General features: G+C 37.8%; 2 protein-coding genes across 4 annotated transcripts; one reads left to right on the forward strand and one right to left on the reverse strand.

Moving 5' to 3' along the window:
* Positions 1-1,722: 1,722 nt before the first annotated feature.
* Positions 1,723-7,193, reverse strand: LOC126817280 (NADH dehydrogenase [ubiquinone] 1 alpha subcomplex subunit 13). The gene is made up of 4 exons (XM_050544129.2): positions 7,035-7,193; positions 4,763-4,841; positions 4,392-4,463; positions 1,723-2,646 (listed from the first exon to the last, which is right to left on the reverse strand). Exons 1-4 carry the CDS (start codon positions 7,126-7,128, stop codon positions 2,430-2,432), a joined length of 462 nt encoding a protein of 153 aa, XP_050400086.1. The 5' UTR covers positions 7,129-7,193; the 3' UTR covers positions 1,723-2,429.
* A 286-nt stretch (positions 7,194-7,479) lies between these two features.
* LOC126817262 (glycosylated lysosomal membrane protein B) lies at positions 7,480-21,997 on the forward strand. Of its 3 annotated transcripts, XM_050544074.1 has the most exons (8): positions 7,480-7,593; positions 8,895-9,182; positions 10,161-10,376; positions 11,514-11,732; positions 14,059-14,342; positions 15,030-15,183; positions 16,567-16,633; positions 19,880-21,997. In XM_050544074.1, exons 1-7 carry the CDS (start codon positions 7,486-7,488, stop codon positions 16,618-16,620), a joined length of 1,323 nt encoding a protein of 440 aa, XP_050400031.1. In that variant the 5' UTR covers positions 7,480-7,485; the 3' UTR covers positions 16,621-16,633; positions 19,880-21,997. The 3 variants fall into 3 exon arrangements, with proteins under 3 accessions (XP_050400031.1, XP_050400033.1, XP_050400032.1); XM_050544076.1 differs by lacking the exon at positions 16,567-16,633; XM_050544075.1 differs by lacking the exons at positions 16,567-16,633; positions 19,880-21,997 and having other exon boundaries at positions 15,030-16,132.
* Positions 21,998-22,361: the final 364 nt, after the last annotated feature.

The following is a 22,361-nucleotide window of genomic DNA, read 5'->3' on the forward strand; positions in this document are numbered from 1 at the left end:
AAACTGTCCTGATATTCACCGATACACCGAGGAAAGGTGCTAATAAGTTACTTACATCACATTTCTATCGAGTATTGTGAACCAACATGTGAAAAATAGTATTTATCATCGAGTCGTTTCAACCGAAAAGTGACAAATACTTTCTGCTCTTTCATTATTTATCCCTTTCTGAGCCTCACGTTACATTTCATGGTAGAATGATTTCGCTGTGGAGAGACGACCTGAGTAGTATTTACACGTGCGTCTTGCTATGATACTCTGAGCGTAAAACAATCACGTGTTTGTTTAGACCACACCGTCAAAACATCTTATCTATGGCGTAGAGGACTGCGATATTATTAAATGTAGTGTAAAGGAAATGCGAAACGTGGGTCATTCCTGGTGAAAGTATGCATCGGCGGATGGTTCTTCCGTTGAAATTTATTTGTAATAAAGTTTATGACTTTCTAGGCGTTTTTTTCATCCTGCTTATCAATGCCTGTGAAGTGTCCAGCAAGAGAACTGCGCCTTCTATCATCACAATTAATTAAAATAATTATTCAATATTCTAATATATATATTTTGCATATTAATATAAATCAAACCAAATTATAAAATAGATGCCAATTGATATGTATAATAATTGATTTTTGTAATATGTTGTTATGTTAATTTAATGTCATTGTATATGTTTTTGAACTGCCATGTAGTTCCCCCCATTTTGTTTTGTTACTATGATTTTGACTAGTTGTTTCATGTACATTGGTTAGAGCCACCGTCTTCATTTGCGATCTGGATCGGACTAAACGTCCGCTACTGATTGCTTGATAGGTATCTAAAACGGTATAAAAGTATCCGTGTATCAGAAATGATCAGTACTCTTTCTGTACATATCTGATACACGGATACTTTAAAGCATGTATTGCAATTAAACAGGGCAGTTTTATCAAAGGTTGCCAGTGGCAACGAGTAGAAGTGGGATGTAAATAAGAGTTACTTCCAGCTATTGGAGGTCTTTATCTTGGCTTCAAAAGGGATATAAATTATTATTTAGAAATTTATTTGTAGATTATCACCCTATTGAGTCCATGTTCTTTCATCTTGTTATTGCCATGTATGATTTCATGATTTGTTGTCATCATTTTTCAGAAATATCTTTGCCTCACACAATTTGTATCACTGTGATATTTTAATATACAAGTACATTTTTTATGTTTTTACTCATTTTTTTTTGTATTGCTTGTTCATATGTAAATAACTTCATTCACAACATGTCCACAATATCATGTATTGGACTTTACACTCATCAAAACATCAACTAAATAAATTAGCTGGTTTTCCATAACTATGTGTTGTAGTTTATTGTTCAACTATCGAGTCACATTGGCTAAGTGGGTAAGACTCTGGCTCGCTAGCCTGAAAGTAGGGTGTTTTATCCCCGCATTGGCCAAAGAAAGTCCAACTGTAAAGGGTTCTTTTACCTGCAGACGAAAAACCGAGGTCTCGTGTGCACAATATTCAAAATAAGAGTAGGCCACAGCGCCGCTGCCCGTGCAAAATGTCCCTTATAGCACGTCTTTATTAGCCATTTTAACCAATATATTAGGGGATTTTAACCAATGAAAAGACTGCATCTTTAAAATAATTTAACGCATAACAAGACCCCAGTACCGCAAACAATATCCTACGTCACCAAGTAAATCAACATTTGCTGATGGATATCAGGTAAAACAAAACAAGACATCAATATAATATTATTTATTAATTTAGATTCAGGTATTCAACTAACAGCACTTTCAACTCAAAATCATCAACAGAAAATATTTGATGTTACAAAAATCACCTGTAGATGTCCATCATAAAATATTCGAAAAGAAAAAAAGGAAACTATTAGGGCTGCATCAGTTGTCATAGCAACACCCTTACATACTAAAACAAGGGTTTTAATAGAACACTGAACATTGTTGGGATCTGTCCAGGATGTTATAATAATAACCACACTCTTTAGATATTATACACAAGGGCATCACTACAAGACAGGGGTGGGCCAGTAGTGACGACACATCAGAGGACCACAATTCAATGGAATACAATTACGGTTTATTACCCAGAGAGAGGTGAGAAATGGCGTTTAACCTCCACTTAACTAGGTTATTTCAGGACTAATATATATGGTTCAATTTTATTTCAATAATTCGCTTATACATAGGGGTCATTTGCTTGAGAATCCTAGCTAGTCACTCAGTAATAAACAACAATAATCGTATTCTATAGAATACCGTCCTCTTCCGTAATTCCAGTTCAATTGTGTCAATTACTTGAGAATTCTAGCTAGTCAATCAGTTATAAACAGTATGTGTATTCTACAGAATTGTTTATTTCCATTTCAATTTCTAAATACCCAGAAAACAATTAAGCCATGTCTCTGTATACTTCACTAATACGTTAAATTATTTCCATAGATCATGGTAAAATTTACTGTCTGTTGATTCAATCATATCTTTAGGTTTATTATGAGCATAAAAACTTTCGCATGATTGATCAATAAACCGACCGCGAACATTATGATAAGGACGTTTTCCGTACAACGTTCCGGTAATCCATCCAGGATGATTTTTCATCAGTTCGTTTTCTTCATCACGATTCTTTCTACAATGCATCAAATATCTGGAAAGATAAATAATATGGGTTGCCAGCTCGTACAATCTGATTAAAATACAGATCTATATTTCGTTTCGTGTTTTTTATACTTTCGATGGCCTGCGCTACATGAAAATCTGACAAGTTGTACTCAAAGGTCGTGTCAGGGACGGAAGAGTGGCTTTTGACCCTATGATGTCAAACATTGATAAATCAATCAGCGTTGGCGTTTCTAGTGTTTTACCCACAGTTCCATGCATGGCACACCAAGAAGTCGCAGTAACAGAATGTTTCACTGGCTTATCCCACACTTCTTCAACCAAAACGCCATTAATATAACAACTCTTCCAGATCCTAGTGTAGTAAAGACAAGTAAAACGAAATTTTGAACTATAAAAAACGAAACGAAATAAGACCTGTGTTTTAATCAGAATTCCAGCTGCTAAATCATCCCAAATATTTTATAAAGGTTTGGGACGACATGCCAAGGTAGCCCAGTGAGTAAGTTGTCAGCTGAGAAAGTTCCGAGATTTTCCGGCGTGGTTTCCCCTTGTCAGTGTTGAAAGGCAAGGAACAATGCATAGTCATTCGGATGAAATAATACTGTTACTGTATTACTTCATTCCATGAAGGATGCATGGCGTTGATAAATGTATTAAAATATTGCAAATAATCAAAACAAATGCACACTTAACTGTCCCTGTTCACTGAGTCGATCTCAGGTCATGTGAGTGGTGTCGATTCCTTCAAGTGAATAAATGTTCCAATGGTATTCTAATAAAATATGTGGTCCAAAATATTTTTTATGAATACTTTTTTTTATAGTCTTCAAATGGTCCGTTGTGTACGATACATGCTTGTTTTGCCAATTAGCCAACCAAACTGTATGTGACACATCAAAAACAAAGATAGGTTGCCAGGCAACGAAACATACCCCCACAACAGCTAAATCGTCCGGGCAGTCAACAAGAGTTGTCGCATATTTTTACTTTTTTCGGTAATGGAACATTTATAATACACTAAAATCTGATTAGAGCAACAACTCAGAAAACCATTAGAATTTGTTTGGTTTTTATAAAGTTCTGCCCCATTCTAACGTTTTGTATACAAAACTTTTAATACTGTATCATGGATTTAGCTGTTCCAAGTCATAAAAATTCACTGAAAATCAATATACTTGTTCGCCTCAAGATCTTAAACTCTGTGTATCAATCTGAAGTCTGAGCGGTGTTGTGCAAATTTTGTTGTTGTCTGACTTTCAAATAAAAAAGTTTGAGGCATGTTTTTTGGAGGCTGAGCGATGCCTTGATTTTGGTGTTTAATGTCAGCTTCCACTAAGGATGTATGATATCGCAGACAAGTTGTCTCATTTTAATTATCAATATATTTAGTGCTCCGAACCCGGCTAATGGTAATGGAGACGGGCATACGACATATAGTTTGCTATGAGGGAATTTTTGCCCGGGCAGCGGCACTATGGCCTACTCTTATATCGAATTCGAACTGCCAATGGATCTTTTACGTACACACCAATGTAACATGGGACCTCGGTTTTTCGTCCCATCCGAACGACTAGACAACTGTCCTTATCAGGCCCTCCGTCCTGCATCACTGACCAGAGGAAACACACCGGAAAATCTGGATGAACTTTATGGGCCAATGCAGGGATCGAGCTTTCGACCTCCAGGCTAGCGAGCCAGAATCCCTAGAGTATACCCACAAGGTTTAGAAAGTGAGAAAAAAAACATTTTATTTTTGTGGCCTTAACTTACAATCTGTGTCTTTCTGCTTCAATTAATGGATAAACTGCAATTCTTGCTTCCCTCATTTCCAACATTTCTCTCCTGTAATGAGACAGAAAACGGGTTTAACATCTTAACAGTCATTTCGGGACTAACACATGGTTCAATTTTTTTTTTCAATAATTCGATTGCGCGCAGGTCTTTAACAGTCGGGGGAAACCGGAGAAAATCCACGAGGTTGGACAGACTACCCTACTCCTAGGAATCGAATCCATGCCACTTGACTCAATGACAGACCTTATGATCTAAATGCATTAAAGCATTCTTCCACCCAACCCCTCAGATCTCAATGATAAAACCCACCACTGTCATCAGCTATAAAAGACAAGGGGAATAACTACCTTCTTACTAATTCACCTCGATACCAAATAGCCCAGGATGCCAGAGTAAAGCCAGTAAATACAGAGAACTGCTTATACCCTGAAAAATATCAAATTAAAAAAAGAATTAGTAGGTGATAAGTAAACCATTTACAAATGGCCATGGCCATATAAATACATTTTTGAAACAGAGTTTTGAAAAATATGCTAGTTTTCTCGAGGAGAGATATGTTTTCTAATCCCATTTGTAATTTAGTTCCAGAGATTTTTTTTTTTCATTGTCCTCCATAAATCCCATTGCAACAGTGGTTGTTGTTTGTATTTTAGAGGAGAGCCGAAAAAGGTTTCCCTTAATGAACAAAATGAAAATATCGCTCCCCTAAAAAAAGATCTATCAGTTTCGATAAGAGTGATTTAGAAATTAAGGAGAGTGATTTGATTTAAGGACAGTGATTAGTTGTGTGTACATGTGAAATGAAATGGGATTTAACTTCCTACTGTTCTGCTCCTAACCTGGGCTAATGAAGACGGGCATACACCATACAGTGTGCTATGTGGGAAATTTTGCCCGGGGAAGTGGCTCTACAGCCTACTCTTATACTGAATTCCAACTGCCAAGGGATCTCTTACGTGCACGCCAATGTGTACATGGGACCTTGGTTTTCCGTACCATTCGAAGGACTAGACGGCTGTCCTTGTCAGGCCCTCTGCCCTGCATCACTGACAAGGGGAAACCACGCCGGAAAATCTGGATGAACTTTCTCGGCCAATACAGGGATCAAACACACGACCTCCAGGCTAGCGAGCCAGCATCTTACCCACTTAGTCACGTGATCCCCCTGTTTGTACATGTACATGTATGAGAAATGCTTCTGAAGATCAATAACTTCCATGTTAGGGGGGTCATTCCTGGTTTCATAAATGATAATAACTCCCCCCCCCCCCCATGACCTGTAGGTCAGGGCTTGCCACGAGCAAATTGGAGGCGAGTAGATGACTACTCACGCAAATATAGACTTGCGCGAGTGAGGCGAGTACATGTATTTACTCCCGCAGAATGATGTGCGTGAGTAGCCATTTAAATTTCATGAGCCTAATGGCAATGCTCTTGTCACTTCGGTGGAAGCGGACGTTGAATAAAGCTGTTTCACACACAATGACAATGCATACTCTTTTATTTCCTTGGCAAAAAAAAATATCTGTAAATCGTCTTCCCATGACAAGAACGTTGCAAGAGAAACTGGGCTTCCCTTTGCCATCGTTGGCGTGCTGAGGGGATTCAGGTAAAGCTTAGAAAGGTAAAAGAACAGGCAAAACAATTTCAATCCCATCAATTTGCAGAAAAGATGCGGGATCGAAAGAATTGCTATTAATAGAAACGACAACATCCGCTCAATGTTTGATTATCCAGACACGGCAAAGGACATCCGCTTAAAAACCGCCTGGCAGTACGCGTCTCAAAGTATTTTTAGTAACAACAGTTGGCACTGGAAAGACACGCCGCATGCGCAATAGTGCATCGATATGAAGGCATACAAATTGTTTACGGCTTTTTATATTACGATATTCAATTATTTCTGATTAAATTATTTTTTATATTTGCGCGAGTACTTATCACTCACGTAAATTTGGTTTTACGCGAGCGTAGCGTGCGCGCGAGTAATTACTCGCGTCTCGTGGCAAGTCCTGTAGGTCCTGTGTTCAATCCCAGTGTTGGCCAAGAAAGTTCCCCCTTGTCAGTGGTTCAGGACACACTGCCTGACTAGCAACCACTTTAAGTCGGTCGGAAGGGACAAAAAAAAAAAAAAATGAAGTCCCATCATGTAGGCGCTACGCTTTGGCTTGCAATGCTGTATGTAAAAAAACAGTTGACAGTTGGTGTATGCCCATCTTCATTATCCCAGTCGGTGCAAAAAAGTAGGACATTAAGCTCCATTTCATTTCCTTTTAGTAGAGATTCAATTGAACCTATGTAATGACAAGCTAAGGGTGTCAAGAAGAGATTCAAAATCCCTGTTCACTTGTCGAGGTCACTGATAAGAAATTTTAACAATTGCTTTGAATTTAAAGAAAAATGTAACTGCTTTGCTAATGCTGGAGGGATTCACATTAGCTATATGACTAACAGAACCGATAGAATCTTAATCACTGTCCTGTCGTAACACCGGTCCGGTGTATGTTATTGAGGCAGATCATGATATGCAGAGGGCAAACAGGACATTCCTAAATCGTTGCAAACTTGTCAGACAATCAGTTTTTAATGAGAGAATTGATTGTTCGAAATGTAATTTACCACTCCATTTTGGTTTGGGTACACCTTTGGTCCATTCAATAGGACCAAACCCCCCTTTCGGGGGCATTTCTTGCTTAAAAGTCCTGGAAGCCATCTTACTACATTTCTTTCCAGGTGGCGCTGACACTTTTCCGCTGTGGATGGATTATATAAAATATGGACAAGGAACATCTAAACTTGAGTGTGTATAAAATGTAGAGGCGCATCAACACATAATCAATTGGCTCACCACATAATCTAACGGAACGTGAAATTTCTAACAAATCCCAATTATAATCTGTATAAAGGGAAATAGAATTAAACTTTAAATTTCATACTGTAACAATATTTTTTTGTATAATGCTAAAAAGACTGAATCGATTCAGTAGGCTGAAAACAATCGGCAGTGTTTGGTTACTGATCTTGTAAACTTCACGTGACAGTTTTATCATGTGATCATATGATTCAGAAAATGGCGTCTGCATGTATTGTGAAAATGAAGTTCGCATCACTGTTGATTGTTTTATGGTACTTTGCTACATCTTTATGTCTAGCAAAAGAACCATCTAATGCAAGGAAGGTATGATTAATATTCAGAACTTTATTTTTGATGCCCGAAAAGAGTTTATCATTGAAAAAGTTATTATAGGTGCTAAATAAATCTCTATTTTTAGCACCTAGTAGTAATTTAAAGAAATTGACACAAATTACAAATGAGTCGCAACAGCATATAATAATGTAATATGAATGTATATAAACTGATTTACGTTCAATCGTTTCTCTTTTTACTGTAATTTCTAATCAGTTATGTTAGGCGAAATACACGAAAACTAGAAATTAATAATTATATATGCAGCCTTTGTCTTCTGGTTAGTCCAGTCTACACTAGTACTGGTAGTATTCTCCCGTGGGCAGTGATAGATTATGTAGTTGCAGGGCCCTGACACACTGTAGCTCACGTACCCCAGTGATACCAATTCACCCTGTGGGGGAGGGGGGCTGGGTTCTCTCTCTCCGCTGGGTTGAAGGGGGTCTGGCATTCTCCCCTGAGAAATTTTTTGAAAATTCGACCTGAAATGGTGGCCTGTGTCATATATCCCGTGTGGGAAGTCATATATTTAGTTCTAAACAATTAGTGTCGATCTAGATTATGTAGGGTTTTGGGCAAACATTGCGAACAAACAAACATCAACAACATGGTCATCAAATGAGAAAGTATATTATAATAATATCAAACATCTGACAGATTACCAGTTATCAACAGTTCTTCATGACACACATGATATATACGACAGAGGCCGACCGACGCTGTCTTCCCTAGTATTCAGCCATAGCTGACCCCCAGTGTAACGTCGCACGTACAGCTTAACATATTACGTAAAGTTATTAAAGAGATGTACAATGCATAACTGTATAAAGCAATACCCACAATTAGTAATCTGAATGAAGTTGTTGCAGATCATGTTTCTGAATAGTTTAGAATTTGTTTCTTCAGGACTATAGGCTACTCATGGCATGTAGGAAGTAATATGATGACATGGAATATTGATTATCTAATAGGATGTCATATGATGTCATGGAATATGAGTTATGTAAATTGATGTCATGGAATATGAGTTATGTAAAAGGATGTCATGGATTATCGGCTATGTAAAATGATGTCATGGAATATCAGTTATGTAAAAGGATGTCATGAATTATAGGTTATGTAAAATGATGTCATGGATTATCGGCTATGTAAAATGATGTCATGGAATATAGGTTATGTAAAATGATGTCATGGTGTATTAAATATGTAAATTGATTTCTGGGTTACGGTGAAATGACACGAATAATAATAGGCAGGATATATTTATCAATACTATTTGTTTTATTTCCCAGATAACCACACGTTTAAATCCAGATTGTGACGTACCTGAATGTCAAGATGGGTATAATGGAAGTTACGCTAATATCGCTCATATTAAAGCCGTTGGTAGCGAGGATACACTACATTATGTTATTAGCACTATTGGTGTTCCCTCTGTCGTAGTCATACGAGCTGATCCCACCAGTAGTCTCAGTTTTAATTGGAAGAATTTACTGTCTGACAACGCCACAGATCGATCTGGATCAATTACTTTAACTGGCACAGCTTTAAAGAACTCTTTTGCGGTTGTATTTACAGAAGTAAGTATATATATACTGTATCAGTCGGTGAATTGAAATAAAGGGGGCAGGGGGGTCACGTCAGACAAATAAAGGGGTGTTGGGTCACGTCAGACACGTCTAATGGTTTAGCGCATGACATTGAGTCAGGTGGTGTGGTTTGGATTCCTTGCTTGAACATGACAACGAGTAGGGTTGCCTGTCGTCCAACCTTGTGGGTTTTCTCCGGGTCCTCCGGTTTCCTGCCATTAATAACAACCCCTACGCACAAGCAAATTATTGAAATAAGAAATTGAACCATATGTTAGTCCCAAAATGACCTAGTTTGTGTCTAGTGGACATTAAGCCCCATTTCTCTCTCTCTCTCTCTCTCTCTCTCTGTCTCTCTAACTAGGGCATGTCGGGACTAACATATGGTTCAATTTTATTCAATGATTCGAATGTGCTTAGGGGGCCTGGAGCACCCGAAGGAAACCCACAAGGTTGTACAGGCTACCCTACTCCTTGGTCATGTTCACATTTAACCATTCCCCCTAGAATGACTTTGTTGGGTGGCGTGGGGGAAGGGGTTGACTATATAATTCAGAATATTTCTATTTTACAGTCTGATTAAAAAAAACACAGTTTCTGTTTCGTTTCGTTGGTTATAGTTCAAAATTTCGTTTTACTTGTCTTCACAACACTAGGATCTGTATGAGTTGTTATATAACAGGTGTTCTAGTTGATATGGGGAATTAGCCAATGAAACAGTCTGTTACGGCGAGTTCTTGGCGTAAACCCCTAGAAACGTCAATGCTGATTGATTAATCAATGTCTGACGTCATAGGTTCAAAAGCCGCTCGTATGACCCCTGACGCGACCTTCCACTACAACTGGTCAGATCTTCATGTAGTAGAAGTCATCAAAAGTATAAAAAAATGAAACGAAATATAGATCTGTATTGTAATCCGATTGTCTAACAGTTTGAAATGATATTTTTTATTTTATCTCCGTGTTTAGTTGATCGAGTATAATGACGTGGATGATAAAGCGACCATTAGCTCATATTTCCATGGAAACACAACCACTACAAATTATACAATTCACGATTTCGGTGAGATGATGTGGTCGGAAGTTGCAACAGTACCTGGTAATAAGAACTCAGCAATATTTAGTCATACTGTTTTCAAGAATGATTCGGATGTCAAGAAAGCTGAAGGATTCCTGTCTTTTACGGTAAAAGATTTATCAAAATGAGATATATAATGCCAAAATGCTGTCTCTCGTGTGTATGTTGCAAGTCGCTATAATTGTTTTCATTTGATTAAACAGTGTACTTGGGCTTCTTCCACTTGGATATAGGGAGGGGTCGCATGGTGGAATGGTTAGTGCATGCACGCTATATCTTAAGGTCTGTCATTGAGTCAACTGGCGTGATTACGATTCCCTGGTTGTACATGACAAGGAGTAGGGTCACCTCTCCAACCTCCTGTTTCCTCCCACTGCTAAAGATCCCTACGCGCAAGCAAATTATTAAAATACTATTGAACCATATGTTAGTCCCAAAATGACCTAGTTTGTGTCGAGTGGACGTTAAACCCCATTTCTCTCTCTCTCTCTCTCTCTCTCTCTCTCTCTCTCTCTCTTTGGATATAGGGAGCCACAGTGACTCAGTGAGTAAGACATTGGCTTACTGACCCGGAGGTTCGGTGTTCGATCCCGGTGTTGGCCGAGAAAGTTGACTGACCCTTGTCAGTAGTGGAGGACAGAGGGCCTGGCAAGGGACAATGTTTAGTTTTTCAGATGGGACGAAAACTCAAGGTCCTGTGTACACATTGGCATGCCTCTAAAATTTCCTTCATAGCACACTGTATGGCGTATGCCCGTCTTCATTAGCCCAGTCGAAGAAGAACAGTTGGACGTTAAACCCCATTTCATTTTTCCTTATAGGCCTGTTTTAAATTTGATTAAATCTAAGTCGGGAGATTATCTCGCGTTGTTATTTTGAATTTGTTGAATTAAATAATAAATAATCAATCTGACTAAATATTAGGCTTGAGAAATTTGATATTTTAGAAAGGGGGGTGGGGGGATGGCTGAATGGTTAGCACATGCGTGCTGTATCATAAAGCCTGTCATTGAGTCAACTGGCATGGTTTTAATTCCCCGGTTGTACATGACAAGGAGTAGGGTTGCCTGTCCAACCTTTATGGAAAGAAATAAATTTTAACCATGTTAGTCCCGAAATGACCTAGTTTTTGTCAAGTGGACGTTAAACCCCATTTTTCTCTTTCGATATTTTAGAGACAAATGCCAATTAAGGCACATGGTTACCTTGTAAGAAAATACAAATTTCTTCCTTTTTCTTTTCAGTTTAATGCCTATGACAATACTGGACGACAAAGTGTTTTACCTAAGATGGAGTACAATATGAACAATACATTATTAGATTTACTGTTAAATAATTTGACAGCCATGTATGATAAATCACGATTTTCTGTTGGCGTGGTGATGATTGGAACCAGTCAAGATAAACCTGACATTACGGAAACAAGATCTCTGGATGACGAATATACTCCAGGTGTATTTAAGGTAATTGTAAATACATCCCTAACCTTATGATCTTGTAATGGTTAATTTCAAAAGTAATGAGTAATAATTATACTGAGCGCCATGGAAAACGCATCACTTTTTTTTCCCAAATATTTTATTACTAGGTGGTTTTGTATGTATAATATTATGCAATACTATGAACTATTGTTTCACACAATGCTCCAAACGCAAAAAATATCGGCCCGTGTGCAAAAAAATTTTGCAATATTCACGTGCAGCATTGTGTGTAGGCCCTTTAAAAGCATGTTTTCAATTTAATGTGCAGTACATGAGCTGTGAAACGTCAATCTGTCGTAATTTTTTGTTGGACGTGTGAAGGAATCGAGCTAGAGATGCCGAGACTTACTGAAAATCAACGGAATGAAGCCATGGGAATGTCCAGGGCTGGCATGTCTACACGTGCTATTGCCAGACACTTCAATTGTCATCAGTCCACTATTGTAAGGTTGGTAGAACGTGTTCGAGTTACTGGATCAACACGTGACTGTCAACGTCCTGGTCCACAACGCTTACAACCCAGGCTCCTGACCGCTACATCCGGGCCACTCATCTGCGTGACAGATTCCGCCCAGCGACTCGAACAGGTGCAGCAGTCGTCGGAAGACAAGGACCAGTAAGTGCCAACACTGTAAGACGTCGTTTAAGAGAAGTAGGACTCCGTGCACGACGTCCTTATGTTGGAGCTATCCTCAGGGATCATCACCAACAGCGGCGTTTGATATGGGCTCAAGGACACCAGACATGGAGAAAAGTAGACTGGCAAAGTGTGCTCTTCAGTGATGAGAGTCGCTTTCATCTTTATCACGCTGATGGTCGTCAACGTGTGTGGAGACGTCTTGGGGAACGTCTTGCAGACTGCTGCGTCTTCGTAACGAATCGATGGGGTGGGGGAAGTGTAATGGTGTGGGGAGGCTTCACATTTCATCACCGGACCGCCCTACACATTTGCAGGGGTCGCGTTAATGATGTAGCCTACCGTGATGATGGCCCGTGGAGGACACACGCGCTACTGATATCTGTGTCATACTTTTGGTTTTGACCCCTCTGACTTTGTACCCTTGATTACAGATTAAACATCCATAAGTGTACAAATGTGTTGTTATTGATGTGTTCCCATTTGAATATTGTTCACAATAAGAAGCAAAATAAATAAGATATGTTTACAGGATCATTTTGTTATACGAAAAACTAAGTGATGCGTTTTCCATGGCGCTCAGTATACATGCCTAACCTCATGGGTTTTCTCTGGGTCTTCTGGTTGCCTCACGCGGCTAAAGATCAAGAAGCACAATTGGATTAGTGAAATAGGATTGAACCATATGTTAGTCCTAAAATGGCATAGTTGTGTCAAGTGAAGTAAAACCTATATCTGGTCGAGAATTTTTTAAGCCAGGTTTTTCAGATGGTACCAGAAGGGCTGACGATGAAAGTGAACATATTAGATTGTATCGGATGAAAATTCGAGGTCCATTAGTATGCACGCTAAAGATCTCTCGGCATTTGGAATTCTAGAAAAAGTAGACAAAAACGATGCAGTCCGAGCAATATTTTCTTCAAAGCACACTGTATGGTATATGCCTGTTTTGGTTACCCCAGTCACTGCAGAAAAGTTAATATGAGATGTTCAGAAGTTTTCATTCCTGGTTCTTACTTGTCGTGTACCTACAAGGAGTAGAAGAGAAAGGGAAAGGGGTTGAACAGCCGTCTCTGCTTCTTCTCATGTACAAGCAGAGAATTGAAACCATGCCACTTGACGCATTGACAGACCTTACGGTTTCTCGCACACGCGTTGTACCACTAAACCATCTAACTCCCCTCTTGGCAACTGGAATTCGACAAAGAGCAGGAAAAAAAAAATGCTGTTAAGGCCCATATGACATACCCTTTTTGTTGGCCCTGTTATATTAAACCCCATTTAATTATATTTCCTGCTTCTACACACATTATAAGGTACTCAAGATTCCTTGGCAGTCATTATCTACAAGGGTGGTTGGATGGCCAAATGGTTTAATTAGCACGTGCGTGCTGTATCATAAAGTCTGTCATTGAGTCAACTCTCGTGGTTATATTCCCCGGTTGTACGTGACAAGGAGTAGGGTCGCCTGTCCAACCTCCGGGTTTTCTCCGGGTCCTCCAGTTTCCTTCCACTGCTAAAGACCCCCTATGCGCAAGCGAATTATTGAAATAAAATTTAATCATATGTTAGTCCCGAAATGACCTAGTTTGTGTCGAGTGGACGTTAAACCCCATTTCTCTTTCTCTCATTATCTACAAATGTACGTATTAATATTTTTTTTTAATGCAGATGTTTGATTGGTCCACGAAGCCTTGTTTAAAAGAAGATGGTGGGTATTTAGAATGGAAACCGATTTGTTATACGTCATCCTCTAGAAACAGATTATCAGGAACGTATGTCAACTCGGACGATAGAACCGATGGCATGAACCAAAAACATTATCTCGAAAGAAGTGTAGCATATTCGTATTTTGGTGATAAACTGTTTTCTGCCGACATGACAACCAGCGGTACCAATATATCGTTTGGTCTGTCGGAAGATGGATTCTATGTTAAGAAAAATTACACAGTTTGGTGAGTTTTATTTCATTTTATTGTCATGTGGTTGGATTATAAAACAAATCTATCCTAGATTTTTGAATCAGGAATTTGAGCCCAAAGGGCTAGTAGTGCTGGATATTGCCCTTCCAGTCACCATACGATATGTATTGCGATTCAGGGGCTACGATACGATTCGTATCATGTTTCATAACCAGGTCAATATTTACCAAGAAAACAACAGGATAAATGAATAATTGATATTTTTAGTCCTGTGTCATAGTCGAAGAAATAAAACTGTTTTATATCATGATACTGAAGTGGATCAAATTAAGGATCGAAACAATTTAAGGGTGTACCTATGAATAATGTGTAACCTGGATAATTAAGAGTGACAGGTTACATACCGAAGCATAAAAATTATAAATAAGAATCATGATACATCGATTCAGTGTCTTGCGATTCAATACGCAGATCATGAGAAGGTGATTCAAAATACATAGATTTGACGATATATAATGCCCGTACTAACTTATCTTCTTATTGAGTCTGACGCTTCTCGAAAAAAACATCACCAATAGGTCTCTTTTAGCTATAGGGGGAGAACCGGAGAAAACCCGCAAGGTTGGACAGACGACCCAACTCCTTGTCACACCACATGACTCAATGACCTAAACAAATCAGACTCCCGTAGAAGATTGATTGTATTATTTTATATTGTAGGAGTGCTACGATTGGTCACGGTACTCCACCACAGGATGCCATTTCTATTTTGGTGATTGGCGTTATATCGGCTGGTCTTGGTCTTCCAGTAGTAATCATTTTATTTGGTGGAATTTTTGTCATTGTGAAGAAACATATGGCCAAAAAGGACCAGGTAATGGGAAACTTTTCAAACAGTTATTCACAAATCAACTCCTAAACACAGCTGTATCCATAGCAACTCCTAAACACAGCTGTACCCATAGCAACTCCTGAACACAGCTGTATCCATAGGAACTCCTGAACACGGCTGTATCCATAGCAACTCCTAAACTTAGCTGTACCCATAGCAACTCCTGAACACAGCTGTATCCATAGCAACTCCTAATTCACAGCCGCTCACAGAAACTTAACCTGCCTTCAAATCATATCCCATACGCATATTTTTTTTTCTTGTCCATATTCATCAAATCAAAATCATAAAAACATTTTTCAATACACTGCAGTCTATTAAAGATACATTATGTAAGATTTAGATAAGCGCTGTCCTTTCTTGTTATAATAGTTCAAAATAGATAATGCTAAATGAATATAATGAAAATTTCATTAAAATTACTTTATTCTAAGCAAAGTTATCAATATATGAAGTTTTGACAAGATGTGTCAATTGATTGTTTATTATCGTAACCATGGTACTGGTATAGTCAAGGCTTAGCCACACATTTCTACTTTTAAATTAAATCATTAAATGACCGATCCGTTCTAATCTAGTTAAAATCGGAGCCATCCGATGACAATGAGGGTTGATTATGGTCTTGTCATGTTAGTCAATGTCTAATTAATAATTTATATAACATTTAAGACCTAAAGAAAGGCAAATTTTGCTCTGGAATAATGTATCTTTAAAAATAAAAAATAAACAAAATTTGGTATACACAGATCATAAATGCAATTCTTCATAAATTTTGTATATGGGATCTGTGGTATATCATAATGTATTACCCAGGTTTAGGGTTAGGGTTATGAATTTTCTTAGACTGCAGTTTATTTGTTATATTTATTCGCACTGAAGTCACATGTCCTCAATAAATCAGATATGTTTATATATTCCACCTTAGTAAATATTCAACTTTTAACTTAGTGTAAATATTCAACTTAGTAAATATTTAACTTAGTAAATATTTAACTTAGTAATATTCACTTAGTAAATATTTAATTTAGTAAATATTTTATTTAGTCAACATTTAACTTAGTAAATTAAATATTTAACTTAGTAAATATTCAACTTAGTAAATATTTAACTTAGTAAATATTCAACTTAGTAAATATTTAACTTAGTCAACTTAGTAAATATTTAACTTAGTAAATATTTAACTTAGTAAATATTCAACTTAGTAAATATTTAAATATTTACTAAGTTAAATGTGAATAATTAGTTTAAAGGCCAGACTGCCACTTGACTCAGGTGAAAAATGTTTAGTTTCAAATCTCAAAACTTAAAAATTTGGAGCTAAAGCTTTTGAACAGTGCAACCAAGTACTTTTGGTTTTTAAATTAGTTTTTTCTGGAAGAAATGAAAAGGAAAATATTAACAGTTTTTCTGAAGATCTGAAAATCAAAATGAGGTGGGTGTGGCCTTAAATGTAAATATTTTAATTTAATGAGAAAGCAGGGGACTATTAAAATGGGTTCGTCTGTCTGTCTGTCTGTCCGTCACACTTTTTTGGACACAATAATTCTCCTTCTAATTGACCTAGAATGTTCAAACTTGGTTGAGGTGTTTATTAGGTCAATGCCTTGATGGAGTTCGAAGATTAGCATTTTTGGCTTAGGGTAAGCAGAGATAAGCAATTTGATTGGTTGATGCTTTAGGACACGATAACTTTAGTTCTAATAAAGTGAGAGTGATGAAACTTGGTGTATAGTTTCATTACATCAATACCTTGACTAAATTCGATAATGAGCATTTTCTGCTCAGGGTAAGCAGAGCGATAAGCAATTTGATTGGCCGAGACTTTGGAACACAATAACCCTCCTTCTAATTGAGCTAGAATGTTCAAACTTGGTGTAGGTGTTTATTAGGTCAATGCCTTGATGGAGTGCGAAGATCAGCATTTTTTGCTTAGGGTAAGCAGAGATAAGCAATTTGATTGGTTGATGCTTTGGAACACGATAACTTTAGTTCTAATTAAGTGAGAGTGATGAAACTTGGTGTATAGTTTCATTACATCAATACCTTGACTAAGTTCGATGATGAGAATTTTCTGCTTAGGCTAACGAGCAATAAGCATTTTGATTGGTCAAACTCTTCTTATAATTGAGGTAGAATGTTTAAACTTGATGTAGATGTTCGTCTTGACTGAGTTCAACAACTCTTCTTCTAATTGAGGTACAATGTTTAAACTTGATGTAGATGTTCGTCTTGACTGAGTTCAATGATTAACATATCGAGCTAAAGCTAAGCAGAGATAAGCAATTTCCTGCTCTGGGACAAGATAACTTTGATTCTATCTGATAGAGAGTGATGAAACTTAGTGTATAGTTGATAATCAGTTTGATTGCTCGATACTTTGGAAAAAAAAAGATGTGCGATTAATTAATATGTGTCATCTATTTATTTGGGGATTTCGGCGGGGGACATCAGCCTCACTGTTGGCTTGTTTAATATGTAAATAGTATGAGCTTGTTATTTCAAATTGATGTAACTTAAGATATCTATATTTAATTTGTATAATATGTAAATATTAGAAGTTTTTTTATTTCATTAATTATATTATTTTGTAAATGTTTTCTGTCTCTACGGCAATATCAGGGCATTTTGATAAAATCCTTCAAAGTTCTTGGTTCATTAATATATTGTGATGCAATGAAACTTCCTACTGTTCTGCTCCGACTGGGCTATTGAAGACAGTCAGAGGCCATACAGTCTGCTATGAGGGAAATTTTGCCCGGGCAACTTCACTATGGCCTACTCTTATATCGAATTCCAACTGCCAAGGGATCTTTTACATACAAGCCAATGTATACATGGGACCTCGGTTTTTTATCCCATCCGAACGACTAGACAGCTGTCCTTGTTAGACCTCCTGTCTTGCACCGCTGACAGGGATTGATTTAACCACCGTGGCTCCTATATACTGTGATAATCAAATGGTTTTATTAGTTGAGAGTAAATTATTCGGAATGTAAACACTCTAGACCAATACCATAACCTGTGAGAATGATTGATCGCCTAAAATCACCACACATCACCACACATAAAATTAGAAATAACAATTTTATGGTGCTGACATTATGGTATATAATGTGGCAACACCTAAACAACCAGAATTTGCCCTTGCGTTAATTCAAGTGGGCATGAGTACCAAAGCTAGAGTCTGATGGTTTCCAGCAGACAGGCTCTGCTACAGATCGGCCTGGGGAGACAGAGTTTCCAGCAGAGAGGCTCCACTACTGATTGGCCAAGTCCTGGACGGCACTGTTTGACATGTCTTAATCAGAGCAGCACATTATCTGGCCAAATCTATTGGTTCGCTTGCTGTCAGCTTGCCACACTGTAGACACTGTCTACGCTTGTCAGACTACATGTTGCCAGCTTGCCAAGTTCATCAGGATTTTCCGACATGGATAGCTGTGTAGTCATTCAGATGGGACAAAAAACCAAGGTCCTGTGTATACATTGGCGTGCAAGTAAAAAATCCTGCGGCAGTTGGAATTCGATATAAGAGTAGGCCATAGTGCTGCTGCCCGGGCAAAATTTCCCCTCATAGCACACTGTATGGCGTATGCCCGTCTTCATTAGCCTAGTCAGAGCAGAACAGTAGGACATTAAACCCATTTCATTTTATTTTAATAAATGTATTTTGTAAGCTACTCATCACCTTCCCTTGTAGAAGCACATGCTGCCTATGTTAGATGCATACCATTACAATTTCCCTATTCTCTTTCTAATAGAGAACATTCCAATTTTTTTGCAGTAACCGTTTTTTGAGTTGTTTTTTTTAAAGTTTAATTAAATTTTATAAAAAAGAGAAAATATTTTTTATTGCCAATTACAAATAACTGTATTCAAGTGTATTGGGGCCATGGTGGATCAGTGGGTATGGGGGCCACGGTGGATCAGTGGGTATGGTGCTGACTCACTTCGATCTCGGAGTTGGCCCCAAAAGTTCCTCGGGATTTTTCAGTCTGATTTCGTGGAGGGGGAAAGAGCCTAGTACTCGTTGTTGTGCACGTTAAAGAACCCTTTTGACAATGGGAATACGTTGAAGAGTAGGCAAAATCACTGCTGGATGGGTATAATTGACCTCATTGTGCTTGGCATAAGGTTAAACCCCATTTTATTTTTAGTTTATAAAAGTAGAGTTATTTCCCTTACACTATTTGTATTAGTCTGTTTCTTGTAGCTTTATTTAGGTGGAGAAAAGTAGGATTTTAAAACCCAATTCACTTCTTTTTCTATGATTCTATGATAAGGGCTGGATATACCTACTTCTGGGCCCCAGGTGGAACTGGCGTGACTGGCGTGCACTTGAAATAATTTTATACGCTGTCACCCTGGACCCTCAGATACCGTACTATGCATATTGGTAAAGGTGTGGTTGGATGGTTGTTTGGTCTAAGGTGTGCGCTGCAGATCATAAGGTCTGTCTTTGAGTCAAGTGGCGTGGTTTCGATTCCCCGGTTGTACATGACAAGGAGTAGGGTCGTCAGTCCAATCTCATGGGTTTTCTCCAGGGCCTTCGGTTTCCTCCCACTGCTAAAGACCCCTACGCGCATTTGAATTAAATCTTACCCTGGCTACCAACACCTGTAAATAAATGCGCAATTCTTTAAAATTCTTTTTTTTTATTTTTGTTACCTGTAACTAGGAGTTGGAGGAAAGATAGAAGAAGAAAAATGGACGGTTGCCAGGTGTTAGTTAATACTACTCTTTTTACTTGGTTTTAGTTAAAGATACATTATGTAAGATTTAGATAAACAGCTGACTGTTCTCGCTATAATAGTTTAAAATAGGTAATAAAAAATTCAAATATTGAAAATTTCAGTCAAATTACTTTATTCTGAGCTAAGTTCGTTCGTTCATTTCTGGAGTTTTGCGTCCACTTCCACCAGAGGTGATATGATTGACAAGCTGAGTGAAGTTATCACTGTTTGAAGATGTTGCGTAGGTCGTTTATTATCATAGCAACAGCACTTGACAACCTATGGTGTTCATAGCTCTTACATAATGTATCTTTAATACTACTCTGATTAGTTGGTTTTGTCCTTAGAAATATTTTGTGATAAAAATATAAATCTTTTCAAAAAATGTTTTACCGACATGCCTAGTGATAAGGAACCTGTCAGTCATTGTCAGACATACATTCATGCTTTTATCATTTTATCAGGCATGGTTTTGTCTTTTTTTTCAATTTTGTTATTGATATTTAATAATTATCATAGTTATGGCTCTATTCTTTCGCACCTTAAAATGGAGGAAAATTGGTCTAAAAGCACATGTCTTAAATATTTGATATTAGGATCCCATAGTTTCCTGACATGGTAACAACATCAATATTGATTGAAATGGACCAATATTAAATTCCAATTCATGTTTTTAATTACGAATGTAATAGAAAATAATGAGTTAGAGGTTTAAAAGTATATTAACTAATGTAATCTCAGGGATATATGACCACAAAAAACACCTGTTATGGATAAAAACACACACTATGTACTAAGTTTAAAGACCCCTGCACACAGGCAAATAAATTGAAATCAAATTATAACATATATTAGTCCCAAAATAACCTAGTTTGTGTTTAGTGGAGGTTACAATACGATTTGTCAATATGATTAAAATACAGACCAATATTTCGTTTCGGTTTTTTTATACTTTCGATGGCCTACGCTACATGAAGATCTGACCTATTGTAGTGGAAGGTTACGTCAGAGGTCATACGAGCGGTGTTTGACCCTATGACGTCAGACATTTGATTAACCAATCCGCGTTGAAGTTTCTAGTGGGTTATCTACAGTTTTTTTGCAACAGACCTTTTCATTGGCTAATCCCTCACATCATCCAGAACGCGGGTTATGTAACAAATCTTCTAGATCCTATTGTAGTAAAGACAAGTAAAACAAATTTTGAACTAGAAAAAAAGAAACGAAATATGATCTGTGTTTTAATCAAATTGATATTTTGTCAGATTATAGAAGTGTGAAGTCTTGTTTAAAACGTGTATTATACATAAAACTGATGACTGAATAAATCTAAATTTTTGTTTAAATGTAAATAACCCGTGGATGGGATCTCATTGATTAACGTGAGGAATGTAAATAGCACGTGGGTGGGATCTCTGAATAACGTGAGCACGTGGTTGGGATCTCTGAATAACGTGAGCACGTGGCTGGGATCTCTGAATAACGTGAGCACATGGTTGGGATCTCGTTGATTAACGTGAGCACGTGGATGGGATCTCTCTGATTAACGTTTGAATTTAACTTTACTAATTTCAAGAGGCACGTATCGCCCCATTTCTTTCATCTCGAATCTAAGTTCTCTGATGACGGGACCGACATTAAAGGTCTGTCGAATCTTACTTCTCTGACGAGACCGATCGCGAAAGCAACTAGAAACCCAGAAGACAAACACACGGACAGTAAAGAAAGCAATGATAGTAAATACGTTGTCTTGTATAGCGGCAAACTTTTCCGTATTGATGATACTTGGGCCTTCTTTCAAATTTACAGCCGAACTCAAATGTACCGTTTGGTATAGTGAACGCCCCTACTCTATTCGAAATGACGTTAAAACCAATTCAGCTGTAATGTATTGATTTTGACGTTAATCCAAGGGATCCCATTCGTTGAATATTGTATTATATTGGATATTATTGTCATAGAATCTGTTTTGTAAATAGTTCGGTAAAAAAAATATATATTGTAGAAATTGTTAATTATGATAAAAATATTTTCTTTTAGATTAATAAAAAAAATATTTGTTAGTTTTGATTCCATTATATATATGGTTGAGTGGTCGTTCTCCCCCTCCCCCTCCCCCTCCCCCTCCTCTCCCCTCTCTCTCTCTATTTCTCTCTCTCTCCCGCTCTCCCTTGGCCGTGTTGGGGGCTGGTGGGTGGGGCTAACGCTGTATCATAAGGTCTGTCATTGAGTCAAGTGGCGTGGTTTCGATTCCCCGACTGTACGTGACAAGGAGTAGGGTCGCCTGTCCAACCTCGTGGGTTATTTCTCACTGCTAAAGACCCCTACGCGCAAGCGAACTATTGAAATAAAATTGAACCATCTCTCTCTCTCTCTCTCGCACTGACCGTCCTCTCTACACAGATAGCCATGTGACAACATCTATAA

The sequence above is a fragment of the Patella vulgata genome, chromosome 4 (genome assembly GCF_932274485.2).
Source record: "Patella vulgata chromosome 4, xgPatVulg1.2, whole genome shotgun sequence".
NCBI classification, from domain to species: Eukaryota; Metazoa; Mollusca; class Gastropoda; family Patellidae; genus Patella; species Patella vulgata.